Raw genomic sequence first — 19,829 nt, 5'->3', positions numbered from 1 at the left:
AACTGTTCATTGTATGTACTCGCAGTACTAAAACTTAAGAGTATTATCGACATTTGTTGCACACGAATAGTTTTAGGCATACTATTTATTGTTGTTTGCTGTTTGTGGTGTTTCAACAAATCTTTCCTGTTCTACCCTCCCTTTCAATGTTTTTTGAGGGTACAAATATATTAATAAAAGAACAAAATAATATTTTAAATAACTTTAATTACGTAAAGGAAAATAAATATTTAGCCACATTTAACACTTCCAATTACTTAAGATGTAATTTAGAAATCTTCATTCAACTTTCATCAATTAGACCGTTTGAATCAGCATTATTGAGATCTAAAGTACTGAAACAAGAACAAAGATTATTGTACTAGTTGTGACGCACGGTTTTACCCATATTGTTATTCAGATAAGAGTTGCTCGTGCTCTGGTCCATAAATGAACGGACACACAAATATTTATTTATTAAAGCAGATTTATCAGGTTTTTCACGGATCAATCTATGTTTCAAGTTACAAGCAGTCTTTGTGTAAATTTTCTCTAAATTATAAACACTATTATTTACCGGGTTCGATTTCACGAGTTCCCGACATTTCAGCGTTGTTGTAAGCGCCACTACTTTGAAAAAGCGGCGCTTCACAATAACCCTGTTATCGTAGCCGCCACCAATTACATATCCAATTCAGGCGACCGGGCAACGGAAAGCTGCCGTCACCCAAAACATATACCTATTGTCAGATCCATCATCCAGATTCTTTTATAAATAATTAATTACCTGATTCGTGAAACGACATCATCAATATCCTCAGATTGAACTGATGACACGTTTTGATTCAAAATGTGTTCAGATCCATTACTATTTTGCACATTATCTGTTATTATAATTTCAGTTTCTGCATTATCATGATTTTCGTTGACATTATCTTCAGTTTCATCTTTTATTTCAATTGGCACTTGATTAATATTTGTTCTTATACCGGCTATTCCTAAAATAATAAAATAAAATAAAGAAATTATAATATTTAAATGTACATAATACAATTGAAATTTTCGCTTTTCTCATTTTCGCGCCAATAATTGCTAAATATTCTTACGATATTATAATGACGTGAGGTAATAAAGAGCGCCTGAATTTGCTGTGATAGCACCACGAAAACACTTCTGCCTTCTTCTTCAACATGTGTACTCACTCAATGCTGAGTGTAAGTCTCTTCATATTCACTCCATTGGTTTTGGTCTATTGCTTTTCGCAACCAGTCCTTACCAGCTATTTTGGCGAGGTTGTCGGTCCACCTCACTGGTTGTCTCTAGTACTTTTATGCTCTACCGATTATTAGTGTGACGGCATATGTGGCTGGCCCACTTCCACTTTCTCTGAACAATCACTTTGGCTATTTCAGTCAAACCAGTTCGTCTGGGTGTTTCGGTATTGCACACATTATACAAATATATAAATAGAAGTTTTTGGAACATACTCAGCTTATAATATGATATCTGTAGCCTCGTCAAGAAAAGCAGAGCAGGCTGCAGTGTCATAAGGTAAAATACGGCGTAAAGGTAACTAAAGTCTACATAACTAACATTTCTGAAATCCAGATTTAATCTGGAATACCCGCCGATAAGTCTCTTTTTTTTTTCGTTCTATGACTTATAGATTATAATTTTTTAGTTGGAGTTAGAATGGTAAAAATGCTATCGAAAAGAAAATTGCGCGGGTCCATGTTTTACCAAGGGAGGAGTCCACATAGGCCATGTCAGCTGTAAGTAAAAATTACCCTAGGCTAAATTAAGTATTGTTACCCAGATTCAGACGTCCTCTACTAACCTGCTGTATATTTTTATCTATACTATCTATACTAATATTATAAAGAGGAAAGATTTGTTTGTTTGTTTGTATTGAATAGGCTCCGAAACTACTGAACCGATTTGAAAAATTATTTCACTGTTTGGAATCTACACTATTCCCGAGTAACATAGGCTATAATCTTTTTTGAAAATATTAGGAATCCTTACTAAAACTCCAACAATATAACCCAAGGTGTAAAAAAAATACCGAAAATATTCTTTAAATCGCGTGCCCTGCGAAAAACTACTGATGATAGAATAAAATAATGTACTACGACTTTCTAGAACACATTATTATTTACAAAAAGTGTCGCGTCAGCATATGTCTAACTATTATAGTTATGCCGCAATAAGTGTTCTTTTATTTTAAAAAATAAAACAACGTCGTTGAAATTTTTGTTAAAGACCCGAGCGGAGCCGGAGCGGGCCGCTAGTATATCATATTTTAGCTTAAACATAATACGTATAAAAGGCTATTTTGTTTAAGCGACATTTTGCGGGTTAACAGAAGAGCCATTTTACGTTTAAAAATTGGAAAAAATATCAAAACAAACACGCTTCTTTATCTATTTTAATGGAATAAACTTAAAGTTCAATTAACAATACAGAATTGTTGATGCTAAGACCAAATAAAACGCACCTTTAATTACAAAGATAAATGTCGCGTATTAAGCGAGATTTCGCTTAAACCAAATAGCCCATCACCCCTCGATATGTACAAAAAAAATTACCTTTGGCAGGTAACCGTGGGGTATCCCTTTGCACCCGCCGCCTGCGAGTATGATCACTTCTACGGAATTGAGTCATTGCTTGGAAGTCAACAATGTACAAAGTCCCAGCCAGTAGTAAAGTACACTCTGATTCTCCATTATTGAAGGCATTTTCTAATTCAGAGTTGCTACGCTCATCATATTTCCACCAACCTAAACAAAATCTACTTTTTGCATTATTTTCATTTTACTCAGCATATAAAGTTAGAAGTAAATTAAGTTAGTTTGCTGTAGTTTAGATTTTAGTTCTTTATTTTCCATTCATAATGTTTTATATTACTATTTATTTCTTTTTCTTTATTGCATAGATGGGTGGACAAGCTCACAGCCCACCTGGTGTTAAGTGGTTACCGGAGCCCATAGACATCTACAACGTAAACGCCGACACCCATCTTGAGATATGAGTTCTAAGGTTTCAGTAGTTACTGCCCCACCCTTCAAACCGAAACGCATTACTGCTTCACGGCAGAAACAGGGTGGCGGCATCTACCCGTGCGGACTCACAAGAGGGACCTACCACTAGTAATTATGCAAATTATAATTTTGCTGGTTTGATTTTTATTACACGATATTATTCCTTCACCTGGAAGTCAATTGTGAACATTTGATAAGTACGTATTTCATTAGAAAAATTGGTACCCGCCTGGGATCTGAACACCGGTGCAAGGCTAAACACGAACGCACCGGACATCTTATCCTTTAGACCACAACAACTTCTAAAACTTACCATTTCTTCTAAATATTACTTACCATTTCTTCCTTCATAATACCATTGGAATCCTTCTACTCCATCAACATTGGCAGCATACTGAAGATTAGACTTGTCCAATAGAACAGGGTTTTCAAAGTAGTCTAAAGGAATTTCTGTGCGACACATTGCACATTTTCTGCTTTGATGAGCTACACCCTAAGGATTGTTATATGTCACAATTATCTCTTGTTCAAGGATGTCTGAGGCTTAATTTGATAGACTTATACTTACTTACATAACTGTATATATAGTTAGTGATAGGACTAGAACCTCTCACAGGTACCACATTTTCCAAAAGCTTACCACTGTTAATTATTAACTTCAGTGATGTAGGACTCAGATAGTGTATATTTTATTTAAAATTTGTGGTATTGTAAGTCTGTATGTGTAAGTTTTTTTTATTGCTATGACTGATGATGAAGTATCACACTAAGTGGGTATGAGACCTTAGGTAAGTATTATTATTATTAGTTATTATTTACTACAATTATCCATTGGCATTCTTACTATACATAATTATTTAGTTTAATGGCTGTCCCCAGAATGCATTACTTCATGGTGAATGAAGATTGTGAAAGGTTGGTGGTAATTACTTATACAAGCTCACAAGATGCCTTACTACCAATAATAAAGCAAATATATATTGTTTTTTTCTTGTCTGCTTTTTATTATACAATTTTATTTCTTAATCATGAATTTTTGTTTATTGTAGGCTGACTAGCACACAGCTTAATTGACTGCCGCTCTTGGCCATCAGTAATCCCAGAGGTACAGCCAAACAACTACCTACTGTTAATGTGTTATATACAAAGTAATTTAGTATCTGCTAGCAGGATTTGTGTAAGCCCAATGTCTTATCCTTTACATCACAAAAAATTCAACACCTTGGCAACATCCTCTGCCCATTTCCATCCCGAAGCAGTGACTTGGAAGGTGGAACAGCCGTTATACAAATTCAAAGTCTGGCCTAAAGTCTTAAATTGGGGGCTGCACTCAAATTATTGTGATGTCTATGCACTCCGAAATGATCAGCATGGTTCTAGGTTGGCCATGAGCCCATCCAACATTATAGAAAAACAATAATTAACAAATACTAAAACTACAGGGCTATATTTCGTTTATTTAAAAAAAATAACAAAATATTTCAAACCTTCACACAAAGAAAACAGAAAACATGACCGCAGGATAGTTTTGTTGGATGTTGACATTTTTGCAAGCAAACAGCACAATCATATTCTGTGAATCAGGAAATAATTTTGATAAATATTTTCGACGAATCATATTAATTACCACCACATCAACTTTTCTTAAAACATGACTTACCCATATTATGTGAGAAAATTAATACAGCATGCTTGAGTACACATAAATTATCTCATACTTATCTACCCATTTCCAAATTACTTAAATATGTGTGTAGTTTTGTAGTTTTTCATAATTTTCTAACGTTTCAAATTAACTTTGGCTGGATACGGACGAATATTATGTGTCTATCATGGAGTTACTATTCTAACTGGAGTGCTTACTTCGTTTGACATAAAAACTAAAAATATACTTTATCTCTATGGCATAAAGTTTATTTTTAAATAGCAAAAGATGTAAGGAAAAACGGTCTGAAAAGAGAATGATTATTAAGTGGTGGTGTCCCTCTCGTACATTTTACAAACAAAAAGCAGTGTTGCTAGCTTAGAGGATTTTCCACAAAATCTCGTAATTTGGACCCCTGTCTTATTTATCAAAAATGGCTTTTAGTGGTTAGTGGATTTTTTAGTAGCTTGGGCGTTGTTGAAAATTATCGAAAAGGTTAAAATCAATCCACTTTACAGGATTTTAAACATTTTATGAGAATAATATATATAAATAATATTATTTAAACGATGTGACTTTTACTTAACTAGAAAATGTTGCGACAATTTAGAATTTCCATCAACGTCAAAAATTAAATTGGTTCAAAAGAAACGTACAAAGTTATGGTGAAATTAGTTTCTGATGATGACAATTTATTAAAATAAATTATATAAGAAATATTGATTATATGATATATATATTGATTTTTAATAGAACATCATATATTAATAAAACTCATTAACAAAATAATTATTGTTCTATAATAGTAAGAACTCTGTTTAATGGAAAATTTAACGGTAGGTACGTAGATTTCTAATGGTTTACATGTTGAATTTGGTGGGAAGCCAGATTAATTGTTGGCATCACCGAAAAAGAGCTATGAATGGATCAAAAGAAAAATGGCGTCTATTTACGTTTGTAGTTCGAAGTTAAAAGGGCACTGATACAGCTTGTGGCTTGTTTTTTTTCGAAAATCGTGAAAGTTTCCGTGTAATCATGGTGAACACTTGTATTGTAAGTGGTTGTAAGCGAGAATCATCTCCAGTTTGTGGAATATCCTTCCATATGTCACATTCATTGATAAATTTTTACTAGTGTGAGCATATATTTTTAAAATGTGAGATATTTTTTCTCATTATAATATTTAATACCATTTGTCTTGTAAATTGTACTTAATCTATGTCATATACGAAATTTGAAAAAACAATCGTGAAAAACTATAATTTTGCAATGTATTTTTCATATTACAAGAGCCATCACGTGGTATTTTTTGAACTTTTTTTATTGTATTGAATAACGTCGCACGCAAGCATGTATATCATTTGCCTGACGTTAAGCGAACGAGGAGGATCTTCTAGTAAATATGACGTTGGAATTTCTGGAAAATGTCCTATGTAAAGGTCAAACAAGAGGAATCTAGTATTCAAACGCAAGAAATAAAAAATACCCCGAGAAAAGCAAAATTACGACAAGATGCTAAGGTTTTGAAACAAAAACTTAAAAGTCGCGAAATAGTGATTGTAAATATAAAGTCGATTTTAGATTTATTAAAGAAAAACGGCGATTTTTAATTGAATTGAAATTTAAATTGCGAAATTTTAATGATACTCATGGTCCACTTAGATATTGATTAAAATAAATTATGTATTTCGTTGAAAAAAAAGAATTTGCATAAAATATAGGAAATATTATATTATAAGACTACAGCAAATTAACTGAACTTAATAATAATAATATAATCAATATTTTGTAAATAGAGATCAAGTACTATGTGTATTGTGTTATGTGTATTGACTTGTCATTTAAGAGTTATTTAATTGTCTACATATAACAAATAAATGAATTTCAGTTCATTTCATTTTATTACCCATTGTATTTTATTTCCTAAAATGTAACTAGTAGACTTAATATTATACACGTGTCATGAAAATAGCACAGAAGTAAAAATACAAGCAATTTTAAATCAATTGAAGATGTGAATGTAGGAAAAGAGCACCCGATACGCGCAGACCATGTGTGTTGCAGTGTCAAATATTAATTTGCACGGCCCACTTAGCCAGTACATTAAAGTAGGAATTGCGTAATTAAGTTCAACATAATATTTAAGTCGCGGTTGAATATTCGGACGTTAAACATGAGTTTGAGGAAGTTTAAGTAATAGAACTGAGGTAATAATGTTTGTAATAAAACTCAGTGCTAGATTTTCGACAACGCAGCAATTTCCAAAAAAAAAACGTCGAGAAAAAGTCACCATGACGACGAAGCAATGTTTAGAATTGAATTTACATAAATAAACTGTTGCAAGCATGTGTTTTGTATTTACATAGGGCTACACAGAATTACTTAAGGTAAATTCAAAACTGATGCATGTGTATAATTTTGTCCTATAAATAAATTTTATATGGTCACCACATTAGACAAGGACACCGCGACCAAAAAGTATTCTCTTTCGAGACCGATTTCTCGGCATTAGACAGCACTCCAGTTGTAGGTACTTATTAACTCCATGGTGTCTATCTATCTATCTATCTATTTTATATTTTATTGTATGGAATATATTAAGTGTATAATCTATGTATGGGACTGACAGGACTGACTTCTCTGTGAAATATGATGTGTATTATCTATGGAGACTATTTTTTTAAGGATTTTATGACCTGGTATCTAAATTGGTAAATTTTTGAAGTCGTCGTGGCCTAAAAGATAAGACGTCCGGTACATTCGTGTTGAACGATGGACCAGTGTTCGAATCCCGCAGGCGGGTACAAATTTTTCTAATGAAATACGTACTCAACAAATGTTCACGATTCACTTCCACGGTGAAGGAATAACATCGTGTAATAAAAGTGAAACCCGCAAAATTATAATTTGCGTAATTACTGGTGGTAGGACCTGTTGTGAGTCCGCGCGGCTAGGTACCACCGCCCTGCCTATTTCTGCTGCGCAGTAATGCGTTTCGGTTTGAAGGGGGGGGCAGCCCATAGATTATACACTGGGCAGCCGTTGTAACTATACTGAGACCTTACAACTTATATCTAAAGGTGGGTGGCACATTTACGTTGTAGATGTCTATGGGCTCCAGTAACCACTTAACACCAGGTGGGCTGTGAACTCGTCCACCCATCTAAGATGATCAATTTAAGACATTAATCAACTGGGATGAAATAAAATAAAATGAGATAAGGTGATATGGGATGAAAATATATCTCAGTAAAATGGTGGTCATATACTGAGATTTTTTCAGTGGACTTTTTGGAAGATCCCGAGAGGCTACGTCCAGTGGCTTTGTTTTATTTTCCCGCATTTGTGAGCTTACAAAGATATTAAACGGAAGGCTTCGCTGCAAAGGAAACTGAGTCCGTGCTGAAAGTGTGGACATCACCCATAGTATTGCGGTATTTTTCAGTCGGTGATTATAGCCACTCATCGTGTACAGGTTAGTCTCTCAGTACCTAACCACCATTTTTCTGTCGTTTGAACTCTTGGCAAAGTAGTCGTGGTCATAATTTCGGGTGGTTGTGCAGTTCACAAGACGTCACCATTCCTCGCGTACCGCGGCTCTTTTTGTGCACTCGTTGACGGGACCGTTTAGAACTACCTTTATTTGGTCGGTCCATCATAACGGTTATAGATTATACACTTAATATGATAACGGTGATCTACCGCGCGGTTCTCTACCCCTGCACCACAAGTCGCTCAACTGAGTCGTCACTCCGTCGCGACACATGTCCGAAGAAAGTGAGAATGCGACCTTGAACAAGGGAAGAGAGACACTTCTTGATGCCGAGTACATGTATGTACAATTAGAATAGTTAAATAAAATCATAAAATACCTTTTTTGTAGAGCGTAAAATTTTCTACAAGAATTATTGTTTGCCGACATGATCTGTTCATCCGTTATTGACGTAAAAAATTCCAAAGTAATAACAGATTTTTTCCCTATTTCCATTTAAAATTTTGGGTATCGGAGGGGCCGGGTTAAAATTTCAATTAAGAGCTATAACTTGACATGAATTTTTTTTAATAGATTTAGAACCGATTTAGGACTACCGTGAATATTTTTTTCGGACAAACCCTAAATAAGGATCTCCTTGTTTTTTTTTTTTCTACAGGAGAAAATCGCCGGATCCCCGCATACCCCTTGAACCTCACTAAAAACTCCTGCCGCTCACAGCCAGCGCCCTACCCCGGACCGGGTGGGAACCCAGTCGGAGCTATTGAGACGGCGGGACAGGGTTTACGCAGAGCATATTACATCCATCCCGCGGTCCCCTAGACGCCGGGCCGGCCGCCGCCAGCGACACGACCGCCGGTTCCCTCGGTCGACGGGCCAAGAGCCCCCGCATTGATGGCGCCGCGCTACACCTTCCCCCGGAGCGGTCGGGGGAACGCGGCTTACCACGCCGCCCCACGCCTAGGCTCCTTCCCGCACAAAACCTAGTGCATATTCATCAATCTACGCAAACTGAATCATGAGCTTTTTTGTTTGAATAGCCTTTAATTTAACGAGTTGTAGTTTTCTTTTTGGATACTTTTGGGTATATTTTAGCATGAAGGGAGTATGGGTAAGCGAACTCTAATGATAGGGCGTATTTGGTAACAAATCGCCAATACCCTCCTAGGGCCTAACAGATTCCGCAGTCGGTTGAGAAACTCGGTCAATCGACGCAATAGGCAGTATCACAATAACTTACTGTACACCTAACAACAATAACAACGGACTAAATGTCAGAAATCACATTGTGATGTGTGTGTTATAGGTACTTACCTTCGTTATTATTAAATTTAATACCATACATATTCATTTTAAATATCTACATAGTTTTATTTCTTTATTTGGCACAAAGATGCTCTGTTTTATTATTTTAAAAACAACATTTACATTTCATAATATTGCACAAATCTAAATTATACGTAACTAAAATTAAGACCATCGGTGGGCCGCCAAAAATGTCTAAGCCATTCGATTGACCAGACTACTGACCAGACTACTGTTAAAATTACGGAGCAGCTTCGGTATAAAGCTATATAAAGACACTGAGTAAATATTGAACTAAGAAATATGCATTCACTACAGTAAATAAAATGATTATTATTAGGCAACGCAGAACTGAATAAGATTTTTGTTTTGATACAAAAAACGAAATCTCATTTAAATGTTAGAACATAGTAGGACATAATAATATGTAGTTTTAGGACCATTACCAACAAAATTTCATTATATTGAACCATTAGGCAAGACATTGGTGTTTTTCCTTAAAAACCAAAAGTTGATATGAATATCCACATACCTCAAAAAACTAAATGGGGAATTAAAAGTGATGATAAAATGGACCACAAGCTTCAACTGTATCAGCATCAGAAGAAAAAATGTTGACGTCATTTTTACACATTTGATAGATATGGTGATTAGTAAGATTAGCAATCAAATTATTTCATTTATCAAATCATATTTGCCAAACAAAATAATAAAGAATCTGTCTTCTTGGCAAACATTCATAGTCATAAGCCCTCTGCGGTGTGTTTTAATTTGTCATGCAGGGATCAATGATATTGCACTATACGCCTTCAAAATACTTTCGCACAATATCTCAGTATCTCTTTCGACCTACGAATAATAAAACTATAGAAAAGTAATTACGCTTCAAAAATGGTAGTATTGATTTTAAGTTTAATTTTCATTTTTTCATCTCATGTACTAATTTATAAACTGCATTTATTTTCATTGCAGTAATAAAGTCATTTAATAAAAAAAACGAGAAAATATTTCATGATTTCATTACTACTGCATAACATTATCGTCATAAAGGTGCACCGGGTGGCGCTTGCAAACCGTGTTCTTGGCGCGACTAATCGCGTGCAAGCGTTTGCTTATGAAAAAGTGTGAGTGTTCGTTGTATTTGATTTTATTTGTAGGCGTAAATGGAATCATAATCTAAAGTGCCATTGAAGGCGAGTTACTGTTCCATAGTTTTATTATTCGTAGCTTTCGTCACTTCATCCAATCATTTTAGATCTCTGTGTACAGGGCAAATTTTTTGATGTTTCATTTATTCGCTTAATTTTTTCCATTCAAATTGTTATACTTAGCCTTATTAACTGCATTTATAATAAAATAGTTTAATAAAATACTGTCATTTTACTATTCACGCGAATAGCAAATAGACAGCTCAAACAAAAAAAATATTTCAGAGTAGTCTCAACTCTTACTCTTAGAGTAGGTTCAATCTGTCAGATTGATTTCTGATCAGTACCTATATCAGTCACAATATGAGGCACTTGTGGGTAAATCAAAGATTCATCTGTTTCAACATTTCAATAGAGTTCAATTCAATTTTCTATACTCAATTAACAGTAGAGTCAGTAGATTTTAAAATTAAGATTGAGTAATGTTAATTTGATAAAATTAAATAGTGAAATTAAAAGTAATGTAGTTGTAGACATTTATTCCCCATCTTATAAACATTTGTGTTACACAAATTAATCTGGGATGACCTGAGAAAATAAACTTTTACTTGGTACTTTCACTTATCTAATTGTGTTATGTAAAAAATCAAACACCCTGAGTTTACTTGTCTCTAACTTTGATAAGATCATTTAAGTCTAATGCTACACATATTTCCTTGGAGTCTGTGCGTGGATTGCGATCCAGTATTTCGGTTATGGGGTAATAATTGTCACGGTTGTCAACATTCCACCCAGAATACTGAAATAAATAAATAAATTAATTAATTAAATAACCTAACTTTAGATACTACGCAAAAATTATTACAATTACTCTAGTGTGTTTTACAAGTACTGATATGTATAATTACAAACAAATGATCTTCATGCATCCTCACCAATATGTATTTTAAATCAAATTAAGCTTTTTTTTCCTACCTAATCTTTGGTAGCCTAAGGGGCTATTCCAACCTCACACGGACCTGTAGGTGAGCTCAACTTGAGAGAATTAGCTAGCCCTAGCAAGAGCAGTGCTTCATTGAATCTACTACCGGATCAGAATTGCAACCCACTGAGAAAATTCAGTAAGAAACTCAGTGGGTTGTGTCTATGTGCTAGTTTGCATGTCAAACTCTTGATTGGTCAAACTAAGTCAAGGATCCCTGTTGTAGTAATTGGGACAGCAATGATATATGTCAGTAGACTTCACATTTTTGCATCTATTTCCTTTGGTAACCATCTAATTTCAAGTGAGCTATGGAACTAACTTGCTCATTTCAAGTAATGTAATAAAGAAATTTTTGTGTTTATTTTATACATAACAAATATATTAATTTCCAAATTTAAATTAACTTACCACACATGTACATTTGTGTAAAACTCTTCCATTTGATTCCATTGGGATAAATTTCTGTAATAATGCTTTGCCATCAATTTTCCACAAGTTCAGTTCATCAAGTTTTGATATTACAGTATCTCCATCCCATTTTACATCTGATTTCAGCAAGACAAAATTTCCTGACTGAAAAAAGTTATTATTATGGATAAAATATAACCATTCTAAATTAATATTTTAGTGCCATTTCTAAAATATTCTTATTCCAGTACATCTGCAGGCTTTCTCTGGTTGACGGCATGTACATTTTTTTTTCAAATGTTTCATATTTCTTTCTCTAACATACTTGATTCTCTTACAAGACTGTTCTAATTCACTTTCACATAATATCTATTAAACATGTATGCACTCTGAGAATTGAAAAAATACTCAAAAATCAGACAGACCAGCCAATCATCAAAATCAAAACTTACATGGAAATGCTTTGGTACATCTTTCGATTGACTTGAATCAGATTTGTTTCCATCGGATCCGTTTTTCTCATCATCAGATCCTTCTTCTTCATCAAGTTCCCCTTCTTCATCCTCGGCTTCTTCATCCTCTTCTCCTTCACCCTCGCTTTCTTCAGATGATGAGTTTTTACGTTTCTTTTTGGTGTTGTTCACCGGTGCCTTTGATACACGTTTTCTGCCAGTACGAGATGCAGGTTCGTTCTGGAAATATTAGTTTATAATTATGAGGTACCTACCTACAAAGAAAATATTATTAACATTTATGATTGTAATGAAAACACATCTTATACCCAATAGGTTTATTTGTATAACCTCTGAATTGGTGACTTACAATGGATGCGTCCATATTCTTAACTATTATTTATTATCATGTTAGGCATCGTTTTTCAGACACAATTACACCGTGTAAGTGTAATTTGGTAGGAAAATAAACACGAAGCAAAGGAACATACCGAATCGGCGTCCGGCGTCCAATCTTCACCAGAGTCCTGAAATTCTTCTGGTTCAGCGCCCTGCCCTGACCCATCCGAATCTTCTTCGTTTAACTTTAAAGATTTACGTTTTCTCATTTTCTTTATGGGTATTGTACGAAAAAAGTACGATAGCGAGACAGACCCACGCTAATCGGATTTTACTTTTGGGGAAGCCAATATTCGTGCTTCACTTCATGAAATAATCGGGAGACGCTGTGTGTTACCAGTCGATAAATAATAGTTGATATCGAAGTATCGAAGAGACCAAGCACTCTATGAATAATATTCTTTTTTTTAAGGAACTTTATGACCTGGTAACTAAGACCTTTAGGTCAGGTCTTATTTTAATGTTAATTAAAACATTTTTTTAGGAAAAATGATAGAAATGAAATGAAATGAAAACGGAAAGTATAAGTATAAATCTCAGTAAAATTGTGGTCATTTACCGAGATAGGGACTTTGTTTCATTTTCCCACATAAATTGTGCACTTTCACAGATACTAAACAGCCAATAAACCACCGTTTTTACACATTTAAACCTAAAGAAACACTAAATAGAAAAAAAAAATCACACAACTTCACTCCTCGCGTTCCCGCCAAAAAGTCCCTGAATAATATTCAAGTCTTTCAAGTCCCTGTGAATCATAGATTATCAAAATAAACCAATCACTGACTTTGGCGGGAACGCGAAGAGTGAAGTCGTGTCTATTATTTTAATGTATTTAATTCAGTGTTTATTATTTAAGTTTATATTTGTATTAATGATGGCTTATTAACGATTTGTGAAAGTGCACAAGTATGTGAAAATAAAGCTGAATAAGGTGGCGCCACCCTAACAGATAGTTTTTCGCCGAAAAAAATTCCTGTTTAAAACACAGACAACAAGCTCCTTACCGACTCTCCATAAACAAACGAAACCATTCTCGCCAAAAAGTCACATATTATTTCTTTTCGTCTCATTTCACTACATTTAATTTCATTCATTTTCACACTAATTGATTACTAATTCAGATAAATCAACTTCTGCAATTAAATGCCATAACGTCATGTAATGAAATGGACTTGATTTATTTATTTAATATGAAACGAAAGACTATTACGCGCCATTTCATTTTTTAAATTTTAAGGCCGCAATAAATTAAAATCTGGCGTTAAAAAACGTGAACTGGATTTCTTCAGTGATTCACTTCAATGAATTTCTCCACGTAACTGCTTCATCACCGATTCAAGTAATAATAAATAAATAATAACCGGGAACAAGTCACTCACAGTCATCCAGTTCGAAATTAGGATTCCATGTACTTACTATAGGAACCTAAGACTGCTATAGTTTAAACATATATAGACAATAACAACAACTCAGACAAAGAGCAAGCAAACTTGTTCATAATACGAATGTTTACCAAATATGGGAATCGAACACACGATCCTTGGCGCAACATTCGGAGGCGCCAAATACTGCACCACAGAATCAGTCAAATCTTTATTAAACTCACATATTATATCACCTGTTGGATTTAGCTATTAGTCTTCTTTTTTTAGATTAGATAGTGCTTTCACGGGTTTTTTTTTAATTAGACTAGTTGATACTTTAAGATAAGTAAGTTAGAGGGTTATGTAACACCGGTCACTCACATGCGCACGAATACGCAAACCCGCAAGTGTAGGACGACATTTGCAAATGATTATGCAAAGTTTTCGCTACATTCGTGGTTTTCCAAGTTATGTCGGTTTTTAACAGACATCAAAGCGCGCGAACCTCGAGCCTTCGCGTAGTCTCCCACACATTCGCTTGCCCAGTTGCACCGACGATTGCGAAGGTAACGGACGTATACTATACGCCATTTTCATAGTTCGTGACGTCTACTGTGTAGCGTATCTTCATCAAAAGAAATCCCATAAAAACAGCATGGCTGTTAATGATGTCTGGGAAAGAATTCAAAACTCTTTTTCTCTTCAATGTTCTATTGACGAATTAAAAAGGAGAAATTCGTGAGACATTCGTAAACAAGTGTGGGAGGAAGCGCAAACGGGTTCGCAAATTGAGTACCGAACCCATTTGCACAGCCGCTAGGTTTGCGAATTAATGTTTGACGGCCCTTCACATGCGCGCAAACATTCGTACAATGTACGAATATTTGCGCGCATGTCAGTGGCCGGCATAAGGAAATATGTAATTTGATATAGTTAAATTGAATAGAAAAAAGCCGATTCAATTGATTCTTGAAAAAAAGTCAAAAATTGTCATTCAATTCGATTTACAATGCCCCTTAATTAAAATTATTTATGATTTTTTTAAATTAAGTTGTACCAACAAAATGATCGCCAAATCAGAGCATCGACAATTTTTTTAAGAAGATCACGTAGATTAAGGGTAACAGTGATAGTTGAATAGTTGAGAACATTTTGAATTTATTTATAAACACGATTAATTGAATAATTGTAAAAAAATATAAAATTCAGAATGACACAATTGCACATAAGTACCGTACCTAACTTAATGAAACGAAACAATTAATTATGAAAAAAAAAACTTGAAGTGACTACGCTTGTAAGGATCATCAGGGTGGCGCACAGTGGGTCGATACTATGATTTTAGTGACTTAGGCACCAACTTTGTTTTTTTACATTTTTCTTTATGTAGATAGATAGAGCTCGTTAATCTAAATAATAGTTGTTTTAGGCAAAAATTACAAAAACTTTATAGTTTGGTCAGAAAAATGTGTTTTGTGATTTTTTTGTATGGAGCGGGTCACATTAAATTAAATTCCTGCTAAGTACCGCGAGGTCCCGCTTTGAAACTTTATTTTCCTTACATCTTGTCTAGTCTACTATCATTTGATGCTATGAACATGTGCATAAAGTTGCAACTCTGCCAAATAAATGGATCGAAAAAAATGAATAAATACATAGAATAAAAACCTTTATATTTTTTTTCGTAAGTGCTTTTAAGTTAAATTTGATATGGATTAGTAAGTAAAAGCACGTAATGATACCCATAATCACATAATACCTAACAACAATACATTTAGTAGGTCTCTAATTAAGCAATCTCTCTAATTATTAGGATAGTTAACATTATTTAATGAGGATAACTAGTTAAGCAGCCATTACTGGGCAGTAAAAAATATAGTAAATATTTGTTTGTCTCTGGAAGTATAAAGCGACCATGTTTATTATATACTAACTAGTGTTCATTTATTCGTACTACTACTAACATCTCGTGATTGTCGTTGTGATCTTCCTTTTTCCGTTATAATGAATAATTTTGTTAACAATTTAGAATTATTTATGATTTTAAGAGAGCAACTACAGTCGCTTTCTGATAATAAAAAACTCTTTCAATTCCTACAAAATCAAATAAACGTGACCGAAGAGAAAAGTATTGAGCTCCAAAAATTCTGGACGCACTTTTGTTCAAATATAAGTGCAATATGAAAACGAAGTAGTCGCATGTTAGCACAGTTTATAAGAAAAAAATGTGATTGGTTAGAAGGTGCAATAAACTGGCTCGAAGGAATGATACCTGAAGCTATCAACACTGCACAGGAAAGGCATGAGATTTCTAATACTGAAGATGTTGGAAATGTACCACCCTCAAATGTACTACAGAAGCCTCGACATCTACTTTTACACCTCGAAAACCTTTTGAAGAATTGGGATCCAGGCAAAAACGAAGACGCATTGAACAAATTTACCAATCGCTTTCGTTATCCCCGGATGAAATGAAAGCTACTACAATTGCTAGTTTGAGAAACACTGGAAATGAAGATATAGGAGAAATAATGAACCACTTGTCAAATCACCCCGAAGATTTAGAAAAAAGTTAAGGAGTGTTTAAGTACAAGTAAAGTGAAAAGTAGTACATATTCTCCCGATAAGGCACTATTAGTTTCACTTAAATTAAGTAAGTGGCAGTATATAAGCCTAAGAGAAGCAGCAAGTGAAAATGGGTTTGATTTATACCCTTCTTAATATAAAATTAAGCAAGAAAAGACCAAATGTTATCCAGGGAAAGACGAGGTAATTATTACTGAAGAAGGAGCTGCTATTAAAATGCAAGCATTACTAAGCTTGGCGCTATATAGGCTTTTAGATGTGATTACTTCGGATTTGGACTCAGCAAGAGAGCTATTGCTTATAAGCAAATAGGCTTTGATAGAACCCCAGGTCAAAGTAATTATAAACAGAAAACTGAAACAGAGTTTGATGATTCATCTATTTTCATGGTCAGTCTAGTTCCTATAAGGCTTCAGAAATTTGATGGAACAGTTGTTTGGGAAAACGATCTACCCTAATCAACTTTTTATCGCCATCCAATAATGTTTAAATTTACAAAAGAAACGCAGTCAACAGTGGCAATTATAAAAGCTAGCATAACAGAAGAAATAGAAAGACTTCAGCCATCAAAAATCAAACAAGTTGAAGTGAATCATCAATTACACTTAACGATGACAGACGGCAAAATAACCTCATATTTGTCAGAAACATTTTCTGCTGTCTGTGATATTTGCAAAGCAAAACTGTCAGGGCTCTTTGGAGACACTTGCTTGTCAAAGAGAAAATAATGAAGAAATATTCCAGTATGGAATGCCATCTTTACATGCCTGGATAAGATGCATGGAGTGCTTACTTCATATCGGTAAATATAATTTTATTACTTCATAATTTTTTCATCGTATGTAGTTTCCTGTGAGATTATTTTTTATATGACACTTTTTTGTTTGCCTCTTATCGTTTGGACTTCAAGAAATGGGGTTGCAAGGGGGGATGACAAAGAAAAAATATCAATCAGAAAGAGCGCTATACAGCAAGCGTTTAAAAAGGAATGCGGTTTACTTATAGATGTTGTCAAGCAAGAAGTAGGAACAACCAATGATGGCAATACTGCCAGAAGATTTTTTAGGGATGCAGAAGGAACAGCCCGCATAACAGGAATACGTAAAGATTGAATGGAGAGGTTTCACGTGATTCTTCAGACTGTTGCATCTGGACCTTTCCAATTTTTCCGAATTTTGTAGATATACTGCAGAATTGTATGTTAATTTATATCCCTGGTATTATATGCCTTTAAGTATCCATAAATTGATGGCTCATGGCGGTGATATACAATAATGAAGAACTTTGGTGCCATTCGAATAGGTAAGCTCTCGGAAGAGGCAGCGGAAGCTCTCAATAAAGATTTTCGAAATATACAGAGAGTTGTTCTTCTAGAAAAATAAGTAGAACGTCGACTAATGAGGATATTTTACACAATCTTCTTTTGTCTTCTGGCCCAAAGATCGAATGGTGAAACAAAATATATAAAACTTAGAGAGATTGCTTAATTAGAGACCTACTAAATGTATTGTTGTTAGGTATTATGTGATTATGGGTATCATTACGTGCTTTTACTTACTAATCCATATCAAATTTAACTTAAAAGCACTTACGAAAAAAAATATAAAGGTTTTTATTCTATGTATTTATTCATTTTTTTCGATCCATTTATTTGGCAGAGTTGCAACTTTATGCACATGTTCATAGCATCAAATGATAGTAGACTAGACAAGGTGTAAGGAAAATAAAGTTTCAAAGCGGGACCTCGCGGTACTTAGCAGGAATTTAATTTAATGTGACCCGCTCCATACAAAAAAATCACAAAACACATTTTTCTGACCAAACTATAAAGTTTTTGTAATTTTTGCCTAAAACAATTATTATTTAGATTAACGAGCTCTATCTATCTACATAAAGAAAAATGTAAAAAAACAAAGTTGGTGCCTAAGTCACTAAAATCATAGTATCGACCCACTGTGCGACGGGTAGAATCATAGATTATACACTTAATATATTTGGTAGAATCACAGAACACTGTTACTTCTAGCGAAGGGTAAAATACGAATGAAACAGATTTTTTTTTCCTGTCTAGCTAAGAGCCTTTAGAGGCTATTTCAGCGTAACCTTAACTAGTAGGTGAGCTCACGGGGCTCAAGCCTGACGACTTTGCTAACACGAACCCTAACAAGAGCCGTGCTTCGCAGAATCTACCACCGGATCGGAAACGCGACCCACTGAGAAGATCCGGCGAGAAACTTAGTGGGCTGTGTCTGAGGGTATTTATACAATTATCTTGACCTATTTTAATACAAACATAATAGGTAATATTAAACATTGTTTATCTTAATTATTCTGCTGATTATTGACGTACAATTGTTATTTAATAATATCGAATTATATAACATAAATAACATTAAAGTTTTATTGCGCCGAAAGCTGTCAAGCGGAAGGCGCCAATAAATATTTATCATAATATATGAATATGAATCAACTATTTACTTGATTATGAAATTACTAATCTTATACTAATATTATAAAGAGGAAAAACTGAACCGATTTGAAAAATTCTTTCACTGTTTGAAAGCTACGCTATTCCCGAGTGACATAGGTTATAATCTTTTTTGAAAAAAAATATGAATCCTTACCAAAACTCCAATAATGTAATCCAAAGTGTAAAAAAATTACCTAAAATATTCTTGACACCGTGTGCCCTGCGAAAACTATGATTGATGATAGAATAAAATAATGTACCACTAGTATCTATTGATGATAAAATAAAATAATGTACTACGACATTGTAGAACACATTATTATTTACAAAAAGTGTCGCGACAGCGTATGTCTAACTATTATAGTTATGCCGCAATAAGTGTTATTTTATTTAAAAAAAGAAAGCAACGTCAAATATCGTTGAAATTTTTGTTAAAGGACCGAGCGGAGCCGGAGCGGGCCGCTAGTTATAATAGAAGACTATAATAAGTTCTATATATTTCGGACTAGGTACCATCTTTTCGTAATTTGAACAATTTTCTACGTGATAAA

The 19,829-nt window shown here is 34.2% G+C and overlaps 2 protein-coding genes and 1 long non-coding RNA gene across 4 annotated transcripts; 1 reads left to right on the top strand and 2 right to left on the bottom strand.

Annotated features, from left to right (window-relative positions):
• Positions 1-187: 187 nt before the first annotated feature.
• LOC101738763 (E3 ubiquitin-protein ligase rnf146) lies at positions 188-7,915 on the bottom strand. Of its 2 annotated transcripts, XM_062671195.1 has the most exons (7): positions 7,289-7,915; positions 4,681-4,861; positions 4,508-4,593; positions 3,357-3,513; positions 2,568-2,759; positions 767-977; positions 188-335 (listed from the first exon to the last, which is right to left on the bottom strand). In XM_062671195.1, exons 2-7 carry the CDS (start codon positions 4,682-4,684, stop codon positions 284-286), a joined length of 702 nt encoding a protein of 233 aa, XP_062527179.1. In that variant the 5' UTR covers positions 4,685-4,861; positions 7,289-7,915; the 3' UTR covers positions 188-283. The 2 variants fall into 2 exon arrangements, with proteins under 2 accessions (XP_062527179.1, XP_004931485.1); XM_004931428.5 differs by lacking the exon at positions 7,289-7,915 and having other exon boundaries at positions 4,681-5,008.
• A 145-nt stretch (positions 7,916-8,060) lies between these two features.
• Positions 8,061-11,411, top strand: LOC134199709 (uncharacterized). The gene is made up of 2 exons (XR_009974319.1): positions 8,061-8,497; positions 8,817-11,411. It is a non-coding gene; the product is annotated as an uncharacterized LOC134199709 (long non-coding RNA).
• LOC101738996 (uncharacterized) lies at positions 11,134-15,496 on the bottom strand. The gene is made up of 4 exons (XM_004931430.3): positions 12,948-15,496; positions 12,457-12,696; positions 12,005-12,169; positions 11,134-11,410 (listed from the first exon to the last, which is right to left on the bottom strand). Exons 1-4 carry the CDS (start codon positions 13,062-13,064, stop codon positions 11,273-11,275), a joined length of 660 nt encoding a protein of 219 aa, XP_004931487.1. The 5' UTR covers positions 13,065-15,496; the 3' UTR covers positions 11,134-11,272.
• Positions 15,497-19,829: the final 4,333 nt, after the last annotated feature.

This window comes from Bombyx mori, chromosome 11, assembly GCF_030269925.1.
Source record: "Bombyx mori chromosome 11, ASM3026992v2".
In the NCBI taxonomy this organism is placed as follows: Eukaryota; Metazoa; Arthropoda; class Insecta; order Lepidoptera; family Bombycidae; genus Bombyx; species Bombyx mori.
The sequence above is the reverse complement of the archived record's forward strand: the minus strand, read 5'-3'. Positions and strand labels throughout refer to the sequence as shown.

Coding starts and splice junctions, on each gene's coding strand:
- LOC101738996 (XM_004931430.3), bottom strand. CDS start 13,064: ATGAGAAAACGTAAATCTTTAAAGTTAAACGAAGAAGATTCGGATGGG. Junction 12,170..12,456: donor ATGTACCAAAGCATTTCCAT/GTAAGTTTTGAT, acceptor AACTTTTTTCAG/TCAGGAAATTTTGTCTTGCT. Junction 11,411..12,004: donor TACACAAATGTACATGTGTG/GTAAGTTAATTT, acceptor TATTTATTTCAG/TATTCTGGGTGGAATGTTGA.
- LOC101738763 (XM_062671195.1), bottom strand. Junction 2,760..3,356: donor GTATTATGAAGGAAGAAATG/GTAAGTAATATT, acceptor GATTTTGTTTAG/GTTGGTGGAAATATGATGAG. Junction 336..766: donor GATGTCGTTTCACGAATCAG/GTAATTAATTAT, acceptor TTCTTGTTTCAG/TACTTTAGATCTCAATAATG.